Source organism: Vulpes vulpes, chromosome 12, assembly GCF_048418805.1.
Source record: "Vulpes vulpes isolate BD-2025 chromosome 12, VulVul3, whole genome shotgun sequence".
In the NCBI taxonomy this organism is placed as follows: domain Eukaryota; kingdom Metazoa; phylum Chordata; class Mammalia; order Carnivora; family Canidae; genus Vulpes; species Vulpes vulpes.
The window spans coordinates 96,955,034-96,974,129 of NC_132791.1; the positions used below are offsets into that span (position 1 = coordinate 96,955,034).

At 39.2% G+C, this 19,096-nt stretch overlaps 1 protein-coding gene across 16 annotated transcripts in view; it reads right to left on the bottom strand.

Moving 5' to 3' along the window:
- The window catches only part of PRP4K (pre-mRNA processing factor kinase PRP4K), a 37,471-nt gene extending 19,152 nt beyond the window's left edge, over window positions 1-18,319 (bottom strand). For 10 of the 16 annotated variants that reach the window (XR_011995712.1, XR_011995713.1, XR_011995711.1 and 7 more), the window contains exons 1-5: window positions 18,082-18,299; window positions 9,210-10,412; window positions 6,485-6,661; window positions 2,457-2,612; window positions 995-1,076 (exon numbers count right to left, since the gene is read on the bottom strand). Coding sequence is in view for 1 of the 16 variants with exons in the window: in XM_072729217.1 (XP_072585318.1) it covers window positions 995-1,076; window positions 2,457-2,612; window positions 6,485-6,661; window positions 9,210-10,412; window positions 18,082-18,218 (1,755 nt within the window). In the remaining 15 variants the exon portion in view is untranslated. Of the gene's footprint in view, window positions 1-994; window positions 1,077-2,456; window positions 2,613-6,484; window positions 6,662-9,209; window positions 10,413-18,081 lie in introns of all 16 variants that reach the window. The other 6 variants (XR_011995708.1, XR_011995709.1, XR_011995707.1 and 3 more) reach the window with 2 other exon arrangements.
- Window positions 18,320-19,096: the final 777 nt, after the last annotated feature.

The following is a 19,096-nucleotide window of genomic DNA, read 5'->3' on the forward strand; positions in this document are numbered from 1 at the left end:
AAATAATATACATAGATGCACCATATTACCTTTCTAAAATTCAAATAGTTCTGAGTTCTGAAGCACATCTGGCCCCAAGGGCTGGAGATAAGGGATTGTGGACCTGGGCAAGAACAAAAAAAGATTCAACCAAGTCTCTAGGGATATCAGTCTAATAACAACAATTTCATCAGTGCCCCAGAAAAGTTTATCTGAAACTCCAGTTTTGGCCCATATCCTCTGGTGATTCAAGTTCTTTCCTTTCCTCTGACCCACCAGTGCCTGATTTATGATTTGCTATGTATATGTAGGGGAGCTGGCACATCTCTTCTTTCCTTCTGCCTGCTGTCTTCCTTATAGGATCTAAACATTTTTTCACTTCTTCCAGAATGTGTTCTCAACTCCATCACTCACCCTGCCATTATTAGGAGAAAATTTTACACTTTACAGGGACTGCCATCCACAAAGGATCTAATGGCCATGGCTCTATCTCAGGATGGCCAAGGTATAACTGATAATCTATGAAGGCAGGTAACTTGATCATTAAATGACAATACAAAGATCTATGTACTATACGCTTTTCTCCACCCCATTTTATTAATTGCCTACCTCTAAACTACTTTTTAAATTACTGAGATGTTCTATTTAAGCAATCACATCTACACAAGGAAATGTACTTTTTTTAGTCATTAAAATGCCCCCCCCACAGAAAAAGGCATAATTTCTTGTGAAACAAAATTCCTCCAATTTATTCTATACTCATTTACGAGGGCTTTCTTAAAAAAAAGAAAAAAAAAAAAAAAGGAAGCTTCAAATGTTGTTAGAGTCCTATATGTAAAAAGGGGCACTATTTCAACTTTATTAGGAAATTATCTTTTCAAGTCTCATATAATTTCACATATATGATTTTTTAAGACTTACTCGATTGTTACTAACATCACTTCTTTATTAAAGTAAAAAACCTTTTACTAAGAATAATTGTTTAAGGATTGCTCAAAACTTTAATATCACATACCTGAACAATTGCCTGCCTCTGTATTCTTCTCTGTTCTATTAGAGCTTCTTCATCTTCTTCCTCTACATCAAAGTCTTCAAGGCTTAAAAAAAAAAAAATACATATATATATATACACACACTTAATTTCAAACATCCTTAGGGAGCCATAAACCAGAACTATTACATAATTTAAAAATGAAAACTGAAAACACAGGTCATCCACAAGCTCCAGCCTAAGTCTTAAGCCATCTTACTCTTTTTCTCCAGTTTCTAAACTCTCTCAGTTGCCTGGTTTGGAATCCTGGCAAGTAATTCAACCTTCCTCTGTCTCATTATTTTCATCATTTGTTTCATAGCACCAAACTAGGGAACAGAAGAAAGATCCTTAAGTTCGAAAGAGTCATCCCTGGCTCTACCATGACCGTGGTATTACTCAAGTCATTTCACTCAGCCAGCCTCAGTTTTAACCCCTACAGATTAAGAGAGTGAGACACACAAGCAACCAGTATCTTCTCTGGGTCACTGGGAAAGCTATGGATCCTTTCCCCATCAAAAACACACATGTAAATTTTCACATGCACTCTGAAGGGGAATGTGACTCTACCTCCCAGACCTGCCTGATTCGTCCCAATTTCTTCCCAAAGAACTCCGTAATAATCTTTACCACCCCTTCTCGCACCTTTCCTATGATCTGCTACTTTGCTGCAGATGAGTAAGCAAAGTGTATTCTCAAGGTACCAGGATCTATGTTTAACATTCCTCATTTAATCTGCATATCACTAGCTCTGACTGGGCTTTCTTGACCTTAGCACTATTGACATTTTGACAATTCTTCGTTATGGAAGAGGACGCTGTCCAGTATATTAGCAGATACCGAACAGTATCTCCGATCTCTAACCACAAGATGACAGGCAAAAATACCTTTAGATATTGCTAAAATGTCCTCAGAGAGGCAAATTACCCCAGCCGAGGGCCACTGCTCTAAATTATCTTAGTTCTTGAGATGTTCCATCTAGACAACTAAATTCGCACTAAAAAACATTTCTCCGTTAGACAATGAAATGTGTCTGTAGCTTCTACACTGTAACAGACATACCCATTACCAAATATCCTCAACTGCAAAGTATGTAATCTTTTTACACAAACTGAGAAGTTTAAAAATTCATATACCACCCGCTGCTCCTCCAACCACTACGAAACTGCTAGTCAAGATTGCTAGGGCTATTTAACAGATCTGTTGTCCCTAACAAAAATGAAGAGAAGGCTCATGATATTCACTCCAGTCCAACTGAAACCTCTAAATTCAGAAAATCATGACCTCTGTCACATAACCTATAAGATATGCACAAAAAATTAACTTTCAAATTTAAGACCTAATTAATAGATTCACTTACAACATCCAGGTGGAAATCAAAGAATTTCAGGTCAAATAGTACTTGTCTAAATTGGAAAAAGGAAATTATGGGATATTCCATTCTTACTTATCATCAGATGAAGATTCTTGTTCAACTTTCATTCCTTCTGATAGACTTCCTTTAAATTTATCTTCCTTTACTTTGCTTCTGCTCCTACGTCTACGACCACCCCGTGATCGAGACCGCCTTCTCAAGCGTGACCGGCTCCTCCGACCTCTGTCCCTATTTTGGGGAAAAAAACTTATATATATATACACACATTTAACGTACAAGGTGGGGAAGCTGTGGGTGTGCTGGGGGCAGGAGTATACAGCAACTTTCCGTATTTTTCCAAAGCTCAATTTTGCTGCGAACCTAAAACTATTTTAAAGATGAAATCTTTGGGACACCTGGGTGGCTCAGTGTTTGAGCATCTGCCTTGGGTTCGGCGTGATCCCAGGGTCCTGGGAGGGAGTCCCATTTCAGGCTCCCCGCAGGAAGCCAGTTTCTCCTTCTGTGCATGTCTCTCTCTGTGTCTCTCATGAATGAATAAAAATAAAATCTTTAAAAAATAAATAAATAAAAATGAAATATTTTTTTAAAAGTTAATTAAAAATTAAAGTAAAATAACATATCAGAGAGACTGGAATAATCAACTTAATTGAAGGTAACTAAAAACACAGTTATTGTTCTTACTGGACTGTGAAAGGGACACAAAAGAACTTTGTGGGCAATGGAAATGTTCTTGATTATGATTATGGGACTATGTGTTCATCAAAACTCATGTAACTACACCAAAAAAGGGTGAATTTAGTTTATGTGAATGTTTCAATAAACCAAAAAAAAAAAAAAAAAAAGAGATCACCAATAATAAGGTACAGAAAAGAAACATGACAAAAAGTCTAATTATTTTGGTCTTCAGATATTTTTATAAGTGCATAAAGGTCTTGCCTCATGTTAAACAAAAACTATTATAGCTCAAGAATTAAAGGCAAAGTTTATGTTAGAAAGATGCTGTGGAGCCTCCAAAAAGAAAAGGCTGCTAAGTCTAGAAGGAACTGGCAAACTCTGTTAACGTCACATCTGACTACCTTGCTTATGTCACATTTCTCAAGAACCCTTACTAAAATGACATGAAAAGAACAACTGAAAAGAAAATCCTCAGGCAAAGAGAATGGGAAAAACTATGACAGCAGAAATGTCAAGAATATTAACAAATCAAATCTAAATATTAGTCCAACAAAATCAGACAAAATAAATAAGAAACAAGTAAATGCATGCCACAAAACCCAGGAAATCCTCAAGAATTGGAGACACCATATTCTGCTGGATATGTGAGGTAAAAGCTAAAAAGAACCGGTTGAAAGTCTTTAGAAATAGGCTCTGTATACTCCCTTTTCTAACTCAGTAGAAAATGCTAACCATCTCCCTTCACATTCTGGCAGAGTACTTAAAATTTATTTTATTGAGAGGTGTCGGTTGTTATAAAAACTGACCCAGGTAGCAGGGAGGCACAGTCCTGAACACTAAAGGATTAAGCGGAAGTCTACTTTATGAAGAACCATAACTCTCCTGGCAGCCATGTCAATGTTCTCCAGCAGATGAGAGGATTCTAGAAAACCGCTAGCCCAAAAGAAAAGAGCTTCAGTCACTGATATGCTAAAGAGATTTAATCACACTGAAGTGATACCCACTAATCCACAAATTCTACATTCTCAGAATGAAGAAAGCTTCCATTCAGCTTTCTCAGCAGCTAAGTTTTAACTGAGAATAGGCAACAAGAAGGACCCAGCTGTTTGAATGAAGTCCTCAAAAAGGTAAAGGAACAGCAAAAGGGATCTGGAAAAAAACAAAGTACAGGTAAAAAGAACTATCAAGAATAAAAACTCCCAAAAATAAACTCATTACCATCTTTGAGATGTTATTTCTATAAAACATGAGTAAAAAGGCATATAAAAAATTAAACAGCCAGTTAAGTCTTAGAAATAAAAATACAGAAGCACAGGAGAAAAAAAAATCAATAGAAAGGAAAAATTTAGACAAAAAGTAGAAAAGGACAAACATAAAAGGTGACTGTGGTGGGGGGGAAACCAGTGGAATATAGAAGGCCCAATGGAGGGAGGGGAAGGGGGAAAAATAATGGGCAGGAAAGCAAACAAAAACAAAAACAAAAGAGAGAAAATTTACCAGAATAGCTAGCCATCTTCTTCCTGCTTTAAAAGGGCCTATATAGTGCCCAGCAAAATCAACAGAAAGAAAAGAACCATGCATCAAGGCACATTATAGCGGAATTCCAGAATGTAGAACATTTATTATAAAAGGAGAGGAAAAGAGAAAAAGTAAGTCCTATAAGAAATGCCCAAGCATCAGAATAGGACACTGGGCACACCTTCCACTCAGGTCATCACCTCAGGGCCCTGAGATGGAGTCCTGCCTTGTGCCTGCTTCTCCATCTCTCACTCTTACTTATGTACGTGTCAAATAAATAAATAGGACTTCTCAATAGCAATATTGGAAACTAAAAATCAGTGAAATAACAATTTCAAAATTCTTAAGAAATGATTTCAACCCGCAATTCTATTCTTTGACAAATCAAATCAGCAATGAGGATTAAAAAAATAAAATAAAAAGGCTTTTAAGAAACAAAGGTCCCCCAAAATGTCCTTTCCATAGGAAGCTATCAGAGATGCATTAACAAAGCAAGGAAGTAAAACATGAAGATGCTGCATACAGGGAAGGGAACCACAAAATAAGACAGAAACAATGGAATACTCAAGAGGACAGAAAAGGGAAAACAAATTCTACAATGATGGTAATGAGCAGGCCTATCAGTCAGTCTGGAGACAGAAGGCTAGAAGCATTAACTTGTCCCCTTCCTGTGACTATCTGCTCAGCAATGAGCAATATTGCGCAAGATCATAATAATTGTAACTGGAATCAGAGAGAAATGTGATACAATTAGGTAGAAAAGAAAGTGTGAGGGGTGGGATTAAAAAAAGTAATTGTTGGGGCACCAGGGTGGCTCAGTTGGCTAAGCATCCGACTCTTGATGTCAGCTCAGGTTTTAATCTCCTGGTTTTGATTTCAAGCCCCACACTGTGGAGCTTACTTAAAAAGAAAGAAAAAGAAAAAAGAAAAGAAAGAAACATAATTTTCCAAAGTAAGAAATAGATAATATGGCAATAACTTCAAAAATTTAAACATATACCACCTGAGACAAAGCCCTTCAAGAAACCTAGTATATGAAAATACTCAGGTGATGTCAAGATGTACTCACTGGTTGGAATATAAGCCTTTGGAGTGCTGTCTTTTTAAACTACATTCATGTATTAGTTCAATTAAAAAACATTAAAAAATTGGCATATGAAGTCCATTTATATTTGAGTGAAAATATTTAACACACGGGGCACCTGAAAGGCTTGAGTTGATTAAGTGGGGAGTCTTTTGAGGTCTTCTCCCTCTAACTCTGTCCGTCCCTCACCCAACTTGTATATACACTCTCTCTAAAATAAATAAGCCTTAAGAAAAAATATTTAATGCATATATTTTTAAATGATTCCTGCTTCACAAATCAAAAAACACTTTGATTAACCAACTCCCTACATGGGCTTCACGTAAAATGGTTTCAATTCTGACTTAAACAAGTGTTTTGCCCAGTCTTTCACAACTACTGAGGATATCATCTTGAGTTAGGTTTGTTCTAAGGGAACCAAATATAAATTAATAGAAAAACAGACACAGTATTTGCAATTACATAATGCCAGGAAACTGGGCTACTTATTTATTACCTTCTGATCTACCCTCTTTAAAAAAAACAAACCAGTAAGCATCGTTCACCTATTTAGCTTAAAAAAGGGAAAAAACCATTCCCCCTTTAAAAGACTGAGTTTTCAATTAATGCTGATTTATTTAAATTTGAAAGAAACATCTATTAAAGAAAAACCAGTGTGTGCGTGTGAAATATCACACTAGTAAAAAGGAAATTACATAGGATCACAGCTACAACTTTTCAGAGAAAAATGATCTTTAAGAAAACCTACCAACTGAGCTAATACAAAGCTTCAAAGCACACAGTTTAATGAATTATAAGGTCAACATATGTAACATATCTCTACCTCCTCCGTGGAGACCTGCTTCTTCTCCTCGGTGACCTACTACGTCTGAGTGGGGAACGAGACCGTCTTCTAATGGGAGATCTACTTGTCCTTCTTCGGGTCGGAGACCACCTATTGAGTGGGCTGGCATCTTTTGATCTTTCACGTCTACTGAGGAGATCATCTCGAGGTCGTGTTCTTAAGGGGACCAAATACAAGTTAATAAAAAAAAATACATCGAATTAATGAATTTGTTTTGCATATATAAAGGACATCTTAAGAAAGGGTACACTAACCTGAAGACAGTATGCACAGATTAACATGTTTTTTAACAAAACTTGAATTCAGAAAATCACAATGACATTTTGGTATTAAGGTACGCACATAGTAAAAGGTCTACTTCCTCCTTCTCACAATTTGAAGAATTACAAAGGTTATTCACGTTGTTAAAGCCACGGATTCTAATTCCAGATAAAACTTGCCTAAGGGACAGTACTCCATTTCCTCAGTTTGAAGACTGTCCTCTGCCTAAATTTTGACATTTTTGCAATATAGTGTCTCATTTTTAATATATTATATATAACAGCACCTTACAATCAATGTTAACCTTAAAACAGCAAATGCATGTAAGGGATTAGAGAAAGGGATAGTCCATCTAGTCAAGGATATACAAATTGGTACATCCTTCCTAGAAAGACATTTGACAATACTTTATAAAATGTAAATGCACATTACCTTAGACTTTGCAATTTCACTTCTATGCATCTATTCTATAAAGAAACGTCACATATAACCAAGAGACATCTTTGCATACAATTGTGAAAAACTGGAATCAACCAAAATTTTCATGTTTCCGCAAGGGAATGATCAGAGGTGACCCCTGAACATGTAGTTCTGAACAGCGTAGGTCTACTTACAGGCAGACTGTTTTGTTTTTAACACAATACAGCACTGTACATGTATTTACTCTTCCTTACGATTTTCTTACCTCTAACTTACTTTCTTGTAAGAATACAGTATACGATACTACAGCATACAAAATATATGTTTTCTAAGGATTCCAGTTAGGAATAGGCTATTAGAATTATGTTTTGGGAGAGTCAAAAGTTATAGGTCCATTTTTGGCTGTGTGGCAGACTGGCACCCATAACCCCTGTGTTGTTCAAAACTCAAATGCATTACTGTATATCTGTACTGTGAAATACGGTGCTGCTATATAAAGAGCTAAAAAAGATGTTTATGGCCATAGAAATGTTTCATAAAATAAAGCAAATCACATGTTAACATGTAGGACTCCACTTCTATAAGAAAGAACATTCATATAAACTGTATGTACGTCCATAAAAAAAGAAAGGTAGGAGGACACAATAGTATGACTGGTAGTGGAGGGCTCAAAAGGGAGAGATTTTACAGGCTTTTGCCTATCTGAATTTCCCTTTAATTAGTATCTTTTCTGTAAGTAAAAAAAACAACTTTGTTTCATATATTCAACTCTAGTCCTTAATAAACTGCTCAGAATTTCCTTTTCAAATGGAAAGCAAATTGAAACAAAGATCATTTAGAAACACTTTAGAGAACATAATCAGCAACACTAACAACTCAATTTAGAAAGCTAAAGGAAAGGAAAAAGGGGGCCATTTACTTACAGTGTCATAAAAAGCAAGCGTATTTCTTAAGATACAGCACTTTGAAAACAGCATTCTTGAAATTTTTCAGAAAATAATTTAAACTTCAGGGTCATCTTGCATCTATACTTACACACAATACGTGGCTAGGAATTTGTATCTTTACATAGTATAAGCCAACATTCTTTTAAGCTAAACTTGGCTAATTTCACATGCCCAATTATTCAAAACAGAGATACTAAAAAAAAAATCAGTTCTAAAGCAGTTTAAACAATTCCCACCCACTCTAAAATCCTTCATGTGCTTTAATCACCTATTAGTTATATGATGCTCAGTAAGCTAAATAATCTCTCAATCTATTTTCTCATTTATAAATTGGAGAATCACTTCACTTTATGAGAGAAAATCACGAGAATTTGAGGAAAAAAACCCAATGGGGTAAAAGTATTATGCAAATGTGAATTATTACTATTATTGATAAAAAAAAATAAAAATCATTTCTTAACACACTATTCTTCTTCCTAAACTTAAGACTTAAACAATGAGATTTATGTAAAATAATTAGTAATAGAAAAAGATGTCCGCATTTGCTTTAAATTTGTTTTGGGTGCAAAAAAGATTTGGTAGTCCCAATTTATATTAGAATTCAAATCATGCCAATTCAAAAGAATGGACACATCATAATCCTTAAATTGATACCTCCTTTTTTTTAAAGTTAAAAATTTCAGCTTATACTGTAATAATCCTTGCTCTAGAAATTCCCCTCACTTCCCATAAATGGGTATACATAGATTCATCAGCCAAATCACTTGGATTTAAAAGAGTGTTTCTGTATACCTGATACTAAGTCAATAACCTGAAAAAAAAAAAAAAAAAACACACACTGATTCTGTTACCAAGTCCAATATTTGTAAATCCCTTGGTGAAGTTTCTCATTGAAAAAAGTACAAATATTAATATAGTTAGTGGATAGGATCTACCTAAAACCATAAAACTCTACTTAACACCGTTAAGATTGATTATACTACCTCATTTCTTCTTGTCCACAAGTTCTAGTTTCTTCTTTTTAAAATATGGTGCATTGGTAAAAAATCACTAACATTATTCTAAAAACAAGTTACCTTGGAGAAGAAAGTCGTCGCCTTTCTGGTTCTCTTCGTTTTCTTTCCAAGGATCGGCTCTTGGCTCTTCTCCCAGGCGACAGAGTTCGGGAAGGTGATTTGCTCTGCTTAGACCTTCTATCATTTACAAGTGGAGATCTACTTCTTCTTGATTTATCCCGTTGTTTTGGAGACAAACTTCTTCTTTTAGGACTTCGACCAGGTCTTCTACTGGGTGACCGATTTTCTTTCCCAGAAGAAGCGTCTTTAGAGGGAGATTTAATTGGCTTCTTTTCTTTATCTGTGTCAGATCGTTTTGATTTTCTCTCTTTGGATCGTGATCTTCTGTCTTTGGATTTACCTCTTAAGTCAACTGGGGATCTGGATTTTTTGCCTCGATCACGACTTCTACTTTCATTTATAATTGGGGATTTTTTTCTATCTTTTGATCTACTTTTATCTTCAATTTTAACTTTGTCATCAGGAGGAGACCTGGCCTTCCCAATTTTCTCTTGAGATCGCCTTCTAAGGGTAGGAGATTTTGATTTTCTTGCTTGATCTTGAGACTTACTTCTCTTGGATGGACTTTTAGACTTTTTCCTCTCCTTTGACTTGCTCCTAGTTGTCTTCTCTTTAACTATTTCAATACCACCCTTACTTTTCTTTTTATCAGACCTATGTCTAGTCCGTTCTTTGGATCTGCTTTTACTTCGCTTTTTTGTACTATTTTTATTGTCCATAAGTTCAAGTTTACCCCCCTTTGTACTTGAAGATCTGGTACTAGACCTATTTCCATTTCTTGCTTTTTCATGAATCTCCCCCTCTTCTTCAGAGCCAGACTCATAACCTTGCAATATGAGCCCCATCCCAGACTGGACCTTTCCTTCCATTAACTCATTATCAAGTTCAGCTTTAATCAAGGCTCTCTGTTTTTCCAAGTCTTCCAGCAAAGCTAAATCATCAAGTTTAGTTCTTTTAGCTGGAGACATACCTTCTTTGTCAGAAGCATCAATAACTTCTTTTCTTTTGTGTTTCTTATGTTTATGCTTATGTTTATGTTTTTTATCCTTGTCTTCTTCTGAGGAATGTTTATGTTTCTTATGTTTACTTCTGTGTTTATGTTTCTTTTTTTTGTGACGACTGTGCTTATTTTGAGACTGGTCTTCTGATACTTCTCCATTTTCTTCATTTACACTCTTTTCGGAATTATCAGCATCTTCCATCCTATAAATGTATCAAACACATTTCAAAATTATATCATTTATCAAGTGTTTAGTCGCAACAAAATAATAAAATACATCTCAGTGTAATACATGAAGTTTGTCATTGAAATATCTTCAGAGCAGCTTCAGACATTTTATTAAAAAGACAGATGGCAAAAACAGACTTAATGATTTAACTTTGTTTCTAATAGTTGAACTCAAATACATAGATTACATAGAGATTAAAATAATCTTTAATAGAAAAAATAAAAAAAATCAGTACAGTGAAATGTTAATATTGATTTTAATAGTCATTCAGTTACTTGTTTTTAAATCATAATTCCCCACACAGATTTAACACCAAAGACACCCCTCCCCATTTTTTTTTTCCATAAAACATACTGCAATATGTTGGGAGACTACTCTCTTTCTTCACTTTAGGTTGAGAAGTATACTTTTTCTTTCTAAAATCTTTACAGCCAATATTCAGCTATACGCAAAACTAGCACTCTTATCAGCGTGCACTGGTGGCTGGTTGTTGAGCGTAACATACCCCCAAGGGTTAAAACTTCAAAGTGAGCTGGCCAAGGAGTTAAGACACTCAGCCTGTGGTGGCCACTGAGCAATCATGTGGTACTAGATTCAATCACATCAAAGGGTCTCCTGCAAGTCAACAACAGTCCAATGTCAGCAAAAGCCTGTGGTTCAACTAGTATTTGTTCACTGTGCTAATCTCTTTAAATTTCAAATGAAAGATTAGTTTCCAAAAAATATGCTCATATTGATAGGTACCATGCAAATAATAACAATAAAAGTAATTACATCAGAGGGGTAGCTTTTGCTTACATGTTTGGGCTATGCTGAAATAGTTTATGATTCTAAATTATCTTCCTAAATCCTTACTGTTTATTCATCCCAGGTTAAAGGCTACAATAGGATTATTTAACCCTCTCCTTTAAAATCACTCCATACTAAATCATCACATTCCAGAATATGGGACTAACTCCAGATTTTAAATCATCTGAATGCAGACCATCACACTACTATTGGAGGAAGATATGGATTATTTTGTCAATGTCCTTCAAATTATGTACTCCTGTACTTTTAGTAAATTTATTATTTGTTCTTATTTTAAGAACTAAGGAATTCATTTTTTTTTCCCCGAGAGTAAGCAGGGTAGAGGTGGGTGAGGAGGAGCAGAAGGAGAGGGAGAGAGAAAAATCTTAAGTAGGTTCCACACTCAGCATGGAGCCGGATGCAGGGCTCAATCTCTTGATCCTGAGATCATAACCTGAGCTGAAATCAAGGGTCAGATGCTTAACTGACAAGAGCCACACAAGGGCCCCAGAATCAATTTCTTCTAATATATATATATATATATATACATATACGTATGTGTGTGTATATATATACACATATATATATGTATATATACACACACATATATATATAAAATCACTATACCACTTAAGGCATTAAGAAAGGTAGCAGGAAAACAAAGATGTACAAGACCAGTATCTACCACCTTCAAGGAAATTACAGTCCAGTGGAAAAGAAAGTCACATGAAACACTGGAAGAATACAATGATAAAGACCCAAATAAGGGCATTACGGAACACTGAAGATCACCTAGAATCATTCAGAAAATGGTCAAGGAGATCAAAGAAAAACTCAAGCTATTTGTTAGGAAGGGACTCTGAAAGGAGAGAAGGAATGTTTATTGAGAAGGTATGTAGATTATAAAGACTAATATTGTCCTAGAGAATGAGTAAGAAATTAACCCGAAGGGAAAAGAATACTTTACCTAGGAAATAAAGGTGACAAAAAGCACAGTTATAAATAGCACACTATAAGCAGATCAGTGTTGCCAGGGATTAAACTTCTGAAGAAACTAGTCTAATGGTTACGATCTCAAATAGACCTAATCCAGGAGATAAAAAGATATTAAACAAGATTCTGGAAGTCAGTAGTTGAGACAGACTTTGAGGCTCACTGGGATCAGAGGCCCAGGATTAGGTTGCTGGATAGGTGGTCTATAAGGATACTGCCATTAGGCAGGAACTGGAAGAGAGTCTGGTCCTCCAGCCAGGTCTGTCTTCAGTAAACCTGGAAGGGTTGGAGGAGGGGGGTGACACACCAGAGGTACACTTGCAAAGTTGTTAGTTGACAACAAAGAGGGGTGTGGAGAACATGAAGAACACACAACTACTACCACAAGGCAAGAACTTTGGTACTGTGGACTGTGAGAAAGAAGTACTTAAGAAAGCTGCAGAGAAGGCTGTATCTTCTGGTTCAGAGATTTTGGCTTGGACTGACTTCTCTCTAATGGGGTACAAAGAAGACAATAAATACAGCAGGGTTCTCTGGATCATCAAACTTTCTCAAAGAGCTAGAAAAAGTGTGGTATCTTTATGTGGGAAAAAAAACTCAATATGGTTCTATTATTGAGGGGAGAAGGGGAAATCACAGATTTAAGAAGATACAAAGACCTTTTTAAAAAAATTTTTTTTGAGAGAGAGGGAGAACACGAGCAGGGGAAAGGGCAGAAGGGGGGGAGAGAGAGGATCCTTAAGCAGCTGTGTGTAATACAGAGACTGAAATGGGGCTCATTCCAGGACCCTGAGATCCCGACCTGAGCTAAAACTAAGAGTCAGACGTTTAACTGAATGAACCATCCAGGGGTCCTGATACAAAGACATTTTCAACTTTGTTCTTTATACAGTTACATCGTCATAGAGGTAACCACATCCCTTCCCTTGGCATCTCCCATCGCACGACCTAAAAAAGTGGTGGTATGTATCTTTTTTCCTGAAACTTAACTTACAGGGGGAAAAGTATGAGAAAAACTAAATGAAGCTAATTCAATATATGGAGAACCTGTTTAAAGGCTGAGAATGATTTTCAGGTATATAAAACCTCAGTGGCCAAAGTACACAATTCTAGTCAATAAGCTAAAGGTCAAACTACCTAAAGATCCTCTAATGTGTCTTCAGGAACCAGTCTCCAGAGCCAGACTGCATGGATTCAAATCCTGGGTCCAATACCTACTACTTATGTGGCCTTAGGCAAATTTTAAGATCTGTCTGGTCTGCAGGCACTGCATCTACAAAATGGAGAAAACAGCACCTACTTCAAAGCAAGCTGTGAGGACTGCATGGGTTAACGCGTCATTAAGGCTCATAACAGTGCCAAGCACAAACTAAGCGCCCCCAAAGTAAGAGATTATTCTTCCTCAGAGACTGGATAAGTAAATTTACTTGCCATGACACTATGGAGCCGTCAGGGCTTTGTTCAAATGCTGTTTCCAACATAACACCCCTAGCGTCAGTTTAGGCAAGTTACTCCTCCAGGCCTCAGTTTTCTCAACTGTACATATTAGGGAAATAATAGTATTGATAAATCAGAGGCTTGTTGTAGAAGTTCATGTATAATATGCTACCAAAGTATTAAAGAAACACCGTATCTAGGACAGAGAAGACGAAGTTTCAAGGAAGTTTAAGGGTCTTCTTGCCTTTGGTCAAACACACACCAAGTTACTGAGAAGGCTAGTGTTCCATTACTTGGAAGATGCTTTTAAATGTCAGACCATCTCACTACTCTGTGTGAAACTTGATTATTACTTCCTATCATATTCAGAGTAAAAACCAAATTGCTCACAAGGCCCCAAACTATCTGCCCAACCTCCCCTACTACTTTCCTCCCACACTCACTGTGCTTCAGCCACACCACTTTCCCTAACAATAGGTAAATTCCTACCGCAGGGCCTTGATAACTCATACTTGCTGTTTCTCCACCTGCAATGCTTTCCCCACACATACGCATTGCTGTTCCTTTGCCTAGCCTCAGGTCTGTGCTCAAATTACTTTCTCAATTTTTTCCCCACCGATTCCTTTTAATAATAATCCTCACCCTACCACACACGTATCCCCTTTCTCTGCTTATTTTTTCCTCTGAATTAACTGCCACCACCTAATTCTTGTCTCTCCCTGTAACATACGCCCTACCAGAGACGAATCTTAATCTATTTAGTTCACTGCTCAATCCCTGAGGTCTAGTAAACTATCTAACCTATAGTAAGCAGGTACTCAGTAAGCAATCTGTTATGTCAATGAAATGATTTGTACTGGCTAACACATAAAAATTGTATTCATTAGACTATACGGCTGGGCTTATACTGGCTATACTACACTCATCTCTTGTGAGGAAATATTTTGCTTTTGCTCAGTTATTATCTCCAATGCCTCACACTGAATATACATATCTGGTGAACGCAACATCCCCAAATGATTTAACTATCTCCCTCCCCAAGAAAAGTCTATTCTTTGAATCCTTTCTAATGCTTCCTACAATTTACAAGTCTTTAAGTCGTTGCAAATCAAAATCCTTAAGAGTTTACCAACAGAAGTAATTTTCTTCAAAAGCAAATCTAGCTTCTAAAACTTCTGAGAATCCAAAGCTACATCATGGTGCCCAGTGCCACTCAAGAGTTGTTTCCATGAGTGTCTCTAGTTTCTAATTAACTTAATCTAAGAAATAAGGACTACATTACTGATGTAGACACTGTAAAGACTTAGGGCCTATTAGTTTAATCTTAATAATTTTACACTTCTTTTACACTAGGGTTAGCTCACCCTCCTCAATGCAAATTCCATAGGAAATTCCAATTGAAGTCAGCAATCAGGAAAACCTGAACTCAATGAGTCAAAGGCATATAACAAGCTTGTGCTAAGGCAGCTAATTTAGGTTCATCAACAACTTTCTTCTAAAATTTTAGGAAGAGGTACCCTTATTAAAAAACTTGATAGTCTTCTTGCATAGTTCATATTTACAATAAATACAGGTATTTAAGTTCCATATACGTAAACTTACATTTTAGCAGTTACATTTTGCAATTTAACACTTGCAATTTACACATTCAGCAGGTCTACGTTTAAACTAACGTGGTCTACAACAGGTTTGTTAGAAAACAGGACTTACTGAGAATTGAGCAGTATCCTTCAAATCACATTATTTGGAAATGAAGCTGATCTGAAGTGCAGACTATATGTAATTGTTAACAGTATTTCTATCACTTATTTTGTTAAATGTAACAGTTTCATCCTTCAATGGACTCTGGGCATCTGGCACAATGAAACAACTTTAAAGACTAATTACCAACCACTAATGTTATTTTAACTTCTCTTTGAAATTTTTAAAAAAGGATACTCTTAATGACATCTTATTTGGGAGGCATTCAATTTATGCTTTGGAAACAGAGAATGGTGAGCAAAGTGAATGCCATTACTTCTTTACAAAGAAAGTAATTAAGCCCGTTTCTCTGACAACTTCAACTACTTTAATGCAGAATTAACGTAGATGTAAAAATAAGAATGGATCTGAAGGATCCAGTCTTAAAATGAACTCCTCCACCCCTCCTTTTCCAAATCGGGTGTGGAAAATTAAGCTTCAAAGAATTACAACTGTCACATCAAAAAGATGGACCTTTCTGGAACATTGTAAGTCAATAAAAAGGATTTCAAACCATAAAGGCTATGTTTAAAAGGAGCCACAATGGGGGATCCCTGGGTGGTGCAGCGGTTTGGTGCCTGCCTTTGGCCCAGGGCGCGATCCTGGAGACCCGGGATTGAGTCCCACGTCAGGCTCCCAGTGCATGGAGCCTGCTTGTGTCTCTGCCTCTCTCTCTCTCTCTTTGTGTGACTATCATAAATAAATTAAAAAAAAAAAAAAAAAAAAAAAAGGAGCCACAATGTACAGTGGGTGACTTACACAGGACAATAGTTAGGAGCAAGGCTCCTGTATTAAGACTACCTGGGTTTAAATCCTGGGCCTGCCACTTAGCGTGACCTTGGGCAAGTTAACTTAATTTCTCTATGCTTCAGTTGAATCATTTGAAAAATACAGGAAATAACAGTATCTACCTCCAGAGGGTCGTTATAAGGATATTTGCTCAGTGCTCTGAACAGTACCTGGTACTTGGTAAGTGCAAATAAGCAAATGCAGATAAAAATTTAAATGTTTAAAACCATCAAGAGGCTGAGTTAAGGGGATGGACAAAAGTAAAAGCCATTAAAAAGCCTTTGGGGAACTTAGAAACTTTTTGTTTCTCTCCAAATGTTCCACTCAGAATACAGTTCCTTCGGGTGTAACCTACTCCGTGGCCTCCAAAGAACGGTTTAGACGCTATATTCCAGCATTCACTTAGGAGCAGCACACACACAGCACTTGCTTTCACACCAGATTCATTTTCTTTGTCAAACATTTTCAAGTAGGTGAAAAAATACTCCATTTATACCAAGAATTCTGTGGGGAGGGGAGGTGGAGTTAAGGACTATTTCAGGGGCATTCACACTGCACGAGTATAAGTAAGTGTTCATTATGAAGTCTCGTATTTGGTTATGCATGTAAAACGACAAACGCGCTCCTGAAAAATGAATCTGAACTGTACCTGAAATCAAATAAACGGACACGAGGCTACAGAACTTTGAGGAGGCTGCTAGAAATAACAGCTGCACGGCATTGGTACCGCACCGGCAGAGGCACAGAAGCCGCGCCGCTCTGCCAACTCGATGAGAAACAAAAAGAGGTGAAGTCTAGTAGAAACTTCACAATCCGTCTGCGCTCTTCTAAGTCAAGTCGGGAAGAAACGGGGCCGCCTCCAAAAACCATTAATGAAAAGACTCAGCGTGATTCTCTGAGTAAAGCAAATGATTAAGGGAGTCCAGAACTGAATGCACAGCAGTGAAATGCCGGGGAGCCCGTGGCAACAATTTCTCCTCTCCGTCCCCTAGTTGCTGGGAGACCACAGCCACCTCTTATCCTAAAACGAATTTAAAAGACAAACAGGTGATGCTAATTAGTGCACAAACACAGTCGCGGCGTGAGTGGTCGTGGAATCCGCTCTCTCTTCCGGGGGTTCTTGCGTGAGCCTCCCCAACACGAACCGGAACGCAGAATAACTGCTCTGGAGCAGAGAACTGAGACTCTGCGGCATTATGCAAGTGACGGCTCAACTTGGCCCGCAAAGATTCTCGCGTTAGCTTTGATCACAGACCTAGAGCGCTGGCGGCTCGGGAGCAGCTGGGACCTGTTCCCCTCCCCTGCAGGGCTCCCAAAGCAGCCCTGCAACCCGAGGCCAAAAAACGTCAGGCCTCAAAAACCAAGAACTTGATCCCGGTCCGCCTCAAGTTTGCAAGTTGGCCCGTCGGCTGCCAACGGGCGGAGGGGGAACGGAAGCCCCACGGGGCAAGGCTGGCCCCGGCTCCCCAGCTGCCCTTCTCCTCCCTGCAGCCAGGACGACCACAGGGCCCCGCGCGGGCGCACAGCCTCGGGGCGCGCTCTCTGCAGCCGCCGCCGCCGCCGCCGCCTGCAGCCCGGGAGCTCCGCTCGGCCCCCGGGGGGGGGGGGGGCACGAAGGCGCGACCGCACTGTGGCGGCAGCCGCCTGGCGCCCGGGACCTGTAGAGGCCGCTCGCGCGTACGCCTCCCGGGGCAACGACGCGCGGCAGGCCGCGGCCGCCTCCGAGCCAACAGCCGCGGCCTCCGGGGCCCGCCCGCCCCACCGCGCACCGCGCGGGGAAACGCAAACTTTGCTTCTCGCCGCGAGGCCTCAACTTTCCCGCCCGCCCGCGCAGGTCCGCGCCGCTTCCCGCTCGGCGGCCCCGGCCTGCCGCCCCGCGCCCGCAGACCACTTACTCTGGCTGTTCCCGCAGCGACAGGGTCTCCGCGGCGGCCATCTTGAACTTCCTGACTCCTCGGCGGCGGCGGCGGCGGCTTCCCGGGCGGCGGAGGCTGGCGGAGGTGGAGGAAGAGGGAGCGGCGCCGTCGCGCATGTGCTAACCGCGGAGGGGACCGTGGAGCTCGGAGTCCGCTCTAAGAATCCGGATGGAGAAGTGCATCCGGGGACAGGGCGCACGAGCGCCGTGACGCAACTTCCGGGGCGGGTCCTGGGGCGAGGGGGCGGGGCGAGGGCGGGGGCGTGGCTGCGCGCGGAGGGCCCCGCGGCACCTGCTAAGTGTTTAGGGCCAGCGCCCTAGGTCTCCCCCGCGGCCCGGTGTCGGCGCCGGGAGGGGCGGCGGGCTCGGGGCTCCGAGAAGGGCTTTCATCGTGCGGCCAAGTTGAGCGAATTCTCAAACCAGGGCAAACGGGGTGATCTCGCTCCCGGCACGCAGGAGCGTGGGACGCACCGTAAATGCCTTTTTACCCGCTGGTGGCAGGAAAAAGGAGAAAGAAAAATCCTTTTTAATGAAGGGGCTTCAAGGAAAAGCCTGCGGCGAGACGTTCTGAGAATACTGGGAAGTTAGGACTGAGTCTACGACGCAAATGTTTTTTTTTTTTAGACTGTGGGATTATGATGGATACATTTATTTGAAACTTTTGCATTTCCTTTCAGACTTTGCTTAATTTAAAGGTAACCGATTCAGGAGTCGTTAGGTTTGCTGGTTCGGTGATATGTTTGGTCCCAAACACTATGCGATTTTCTTTTTCTGTAATAATGAATTTTACGGTTAATGGGGTCAAATATGTTTCTGAGAAAAATTTTTGACTTTTACCACCACGCAGGTTTCTATATTCGTTTTCTCTCAAAAATACCTTTCTTTATTCTGTGGAACCCGAAATCAGGGTGACGATCGTTTTCCTTCTAGAAATCAGTTGAGTTTGGTTTAACCATAGAAATCTGACATCAACTGAGGGGGGGCACTTGATGGGA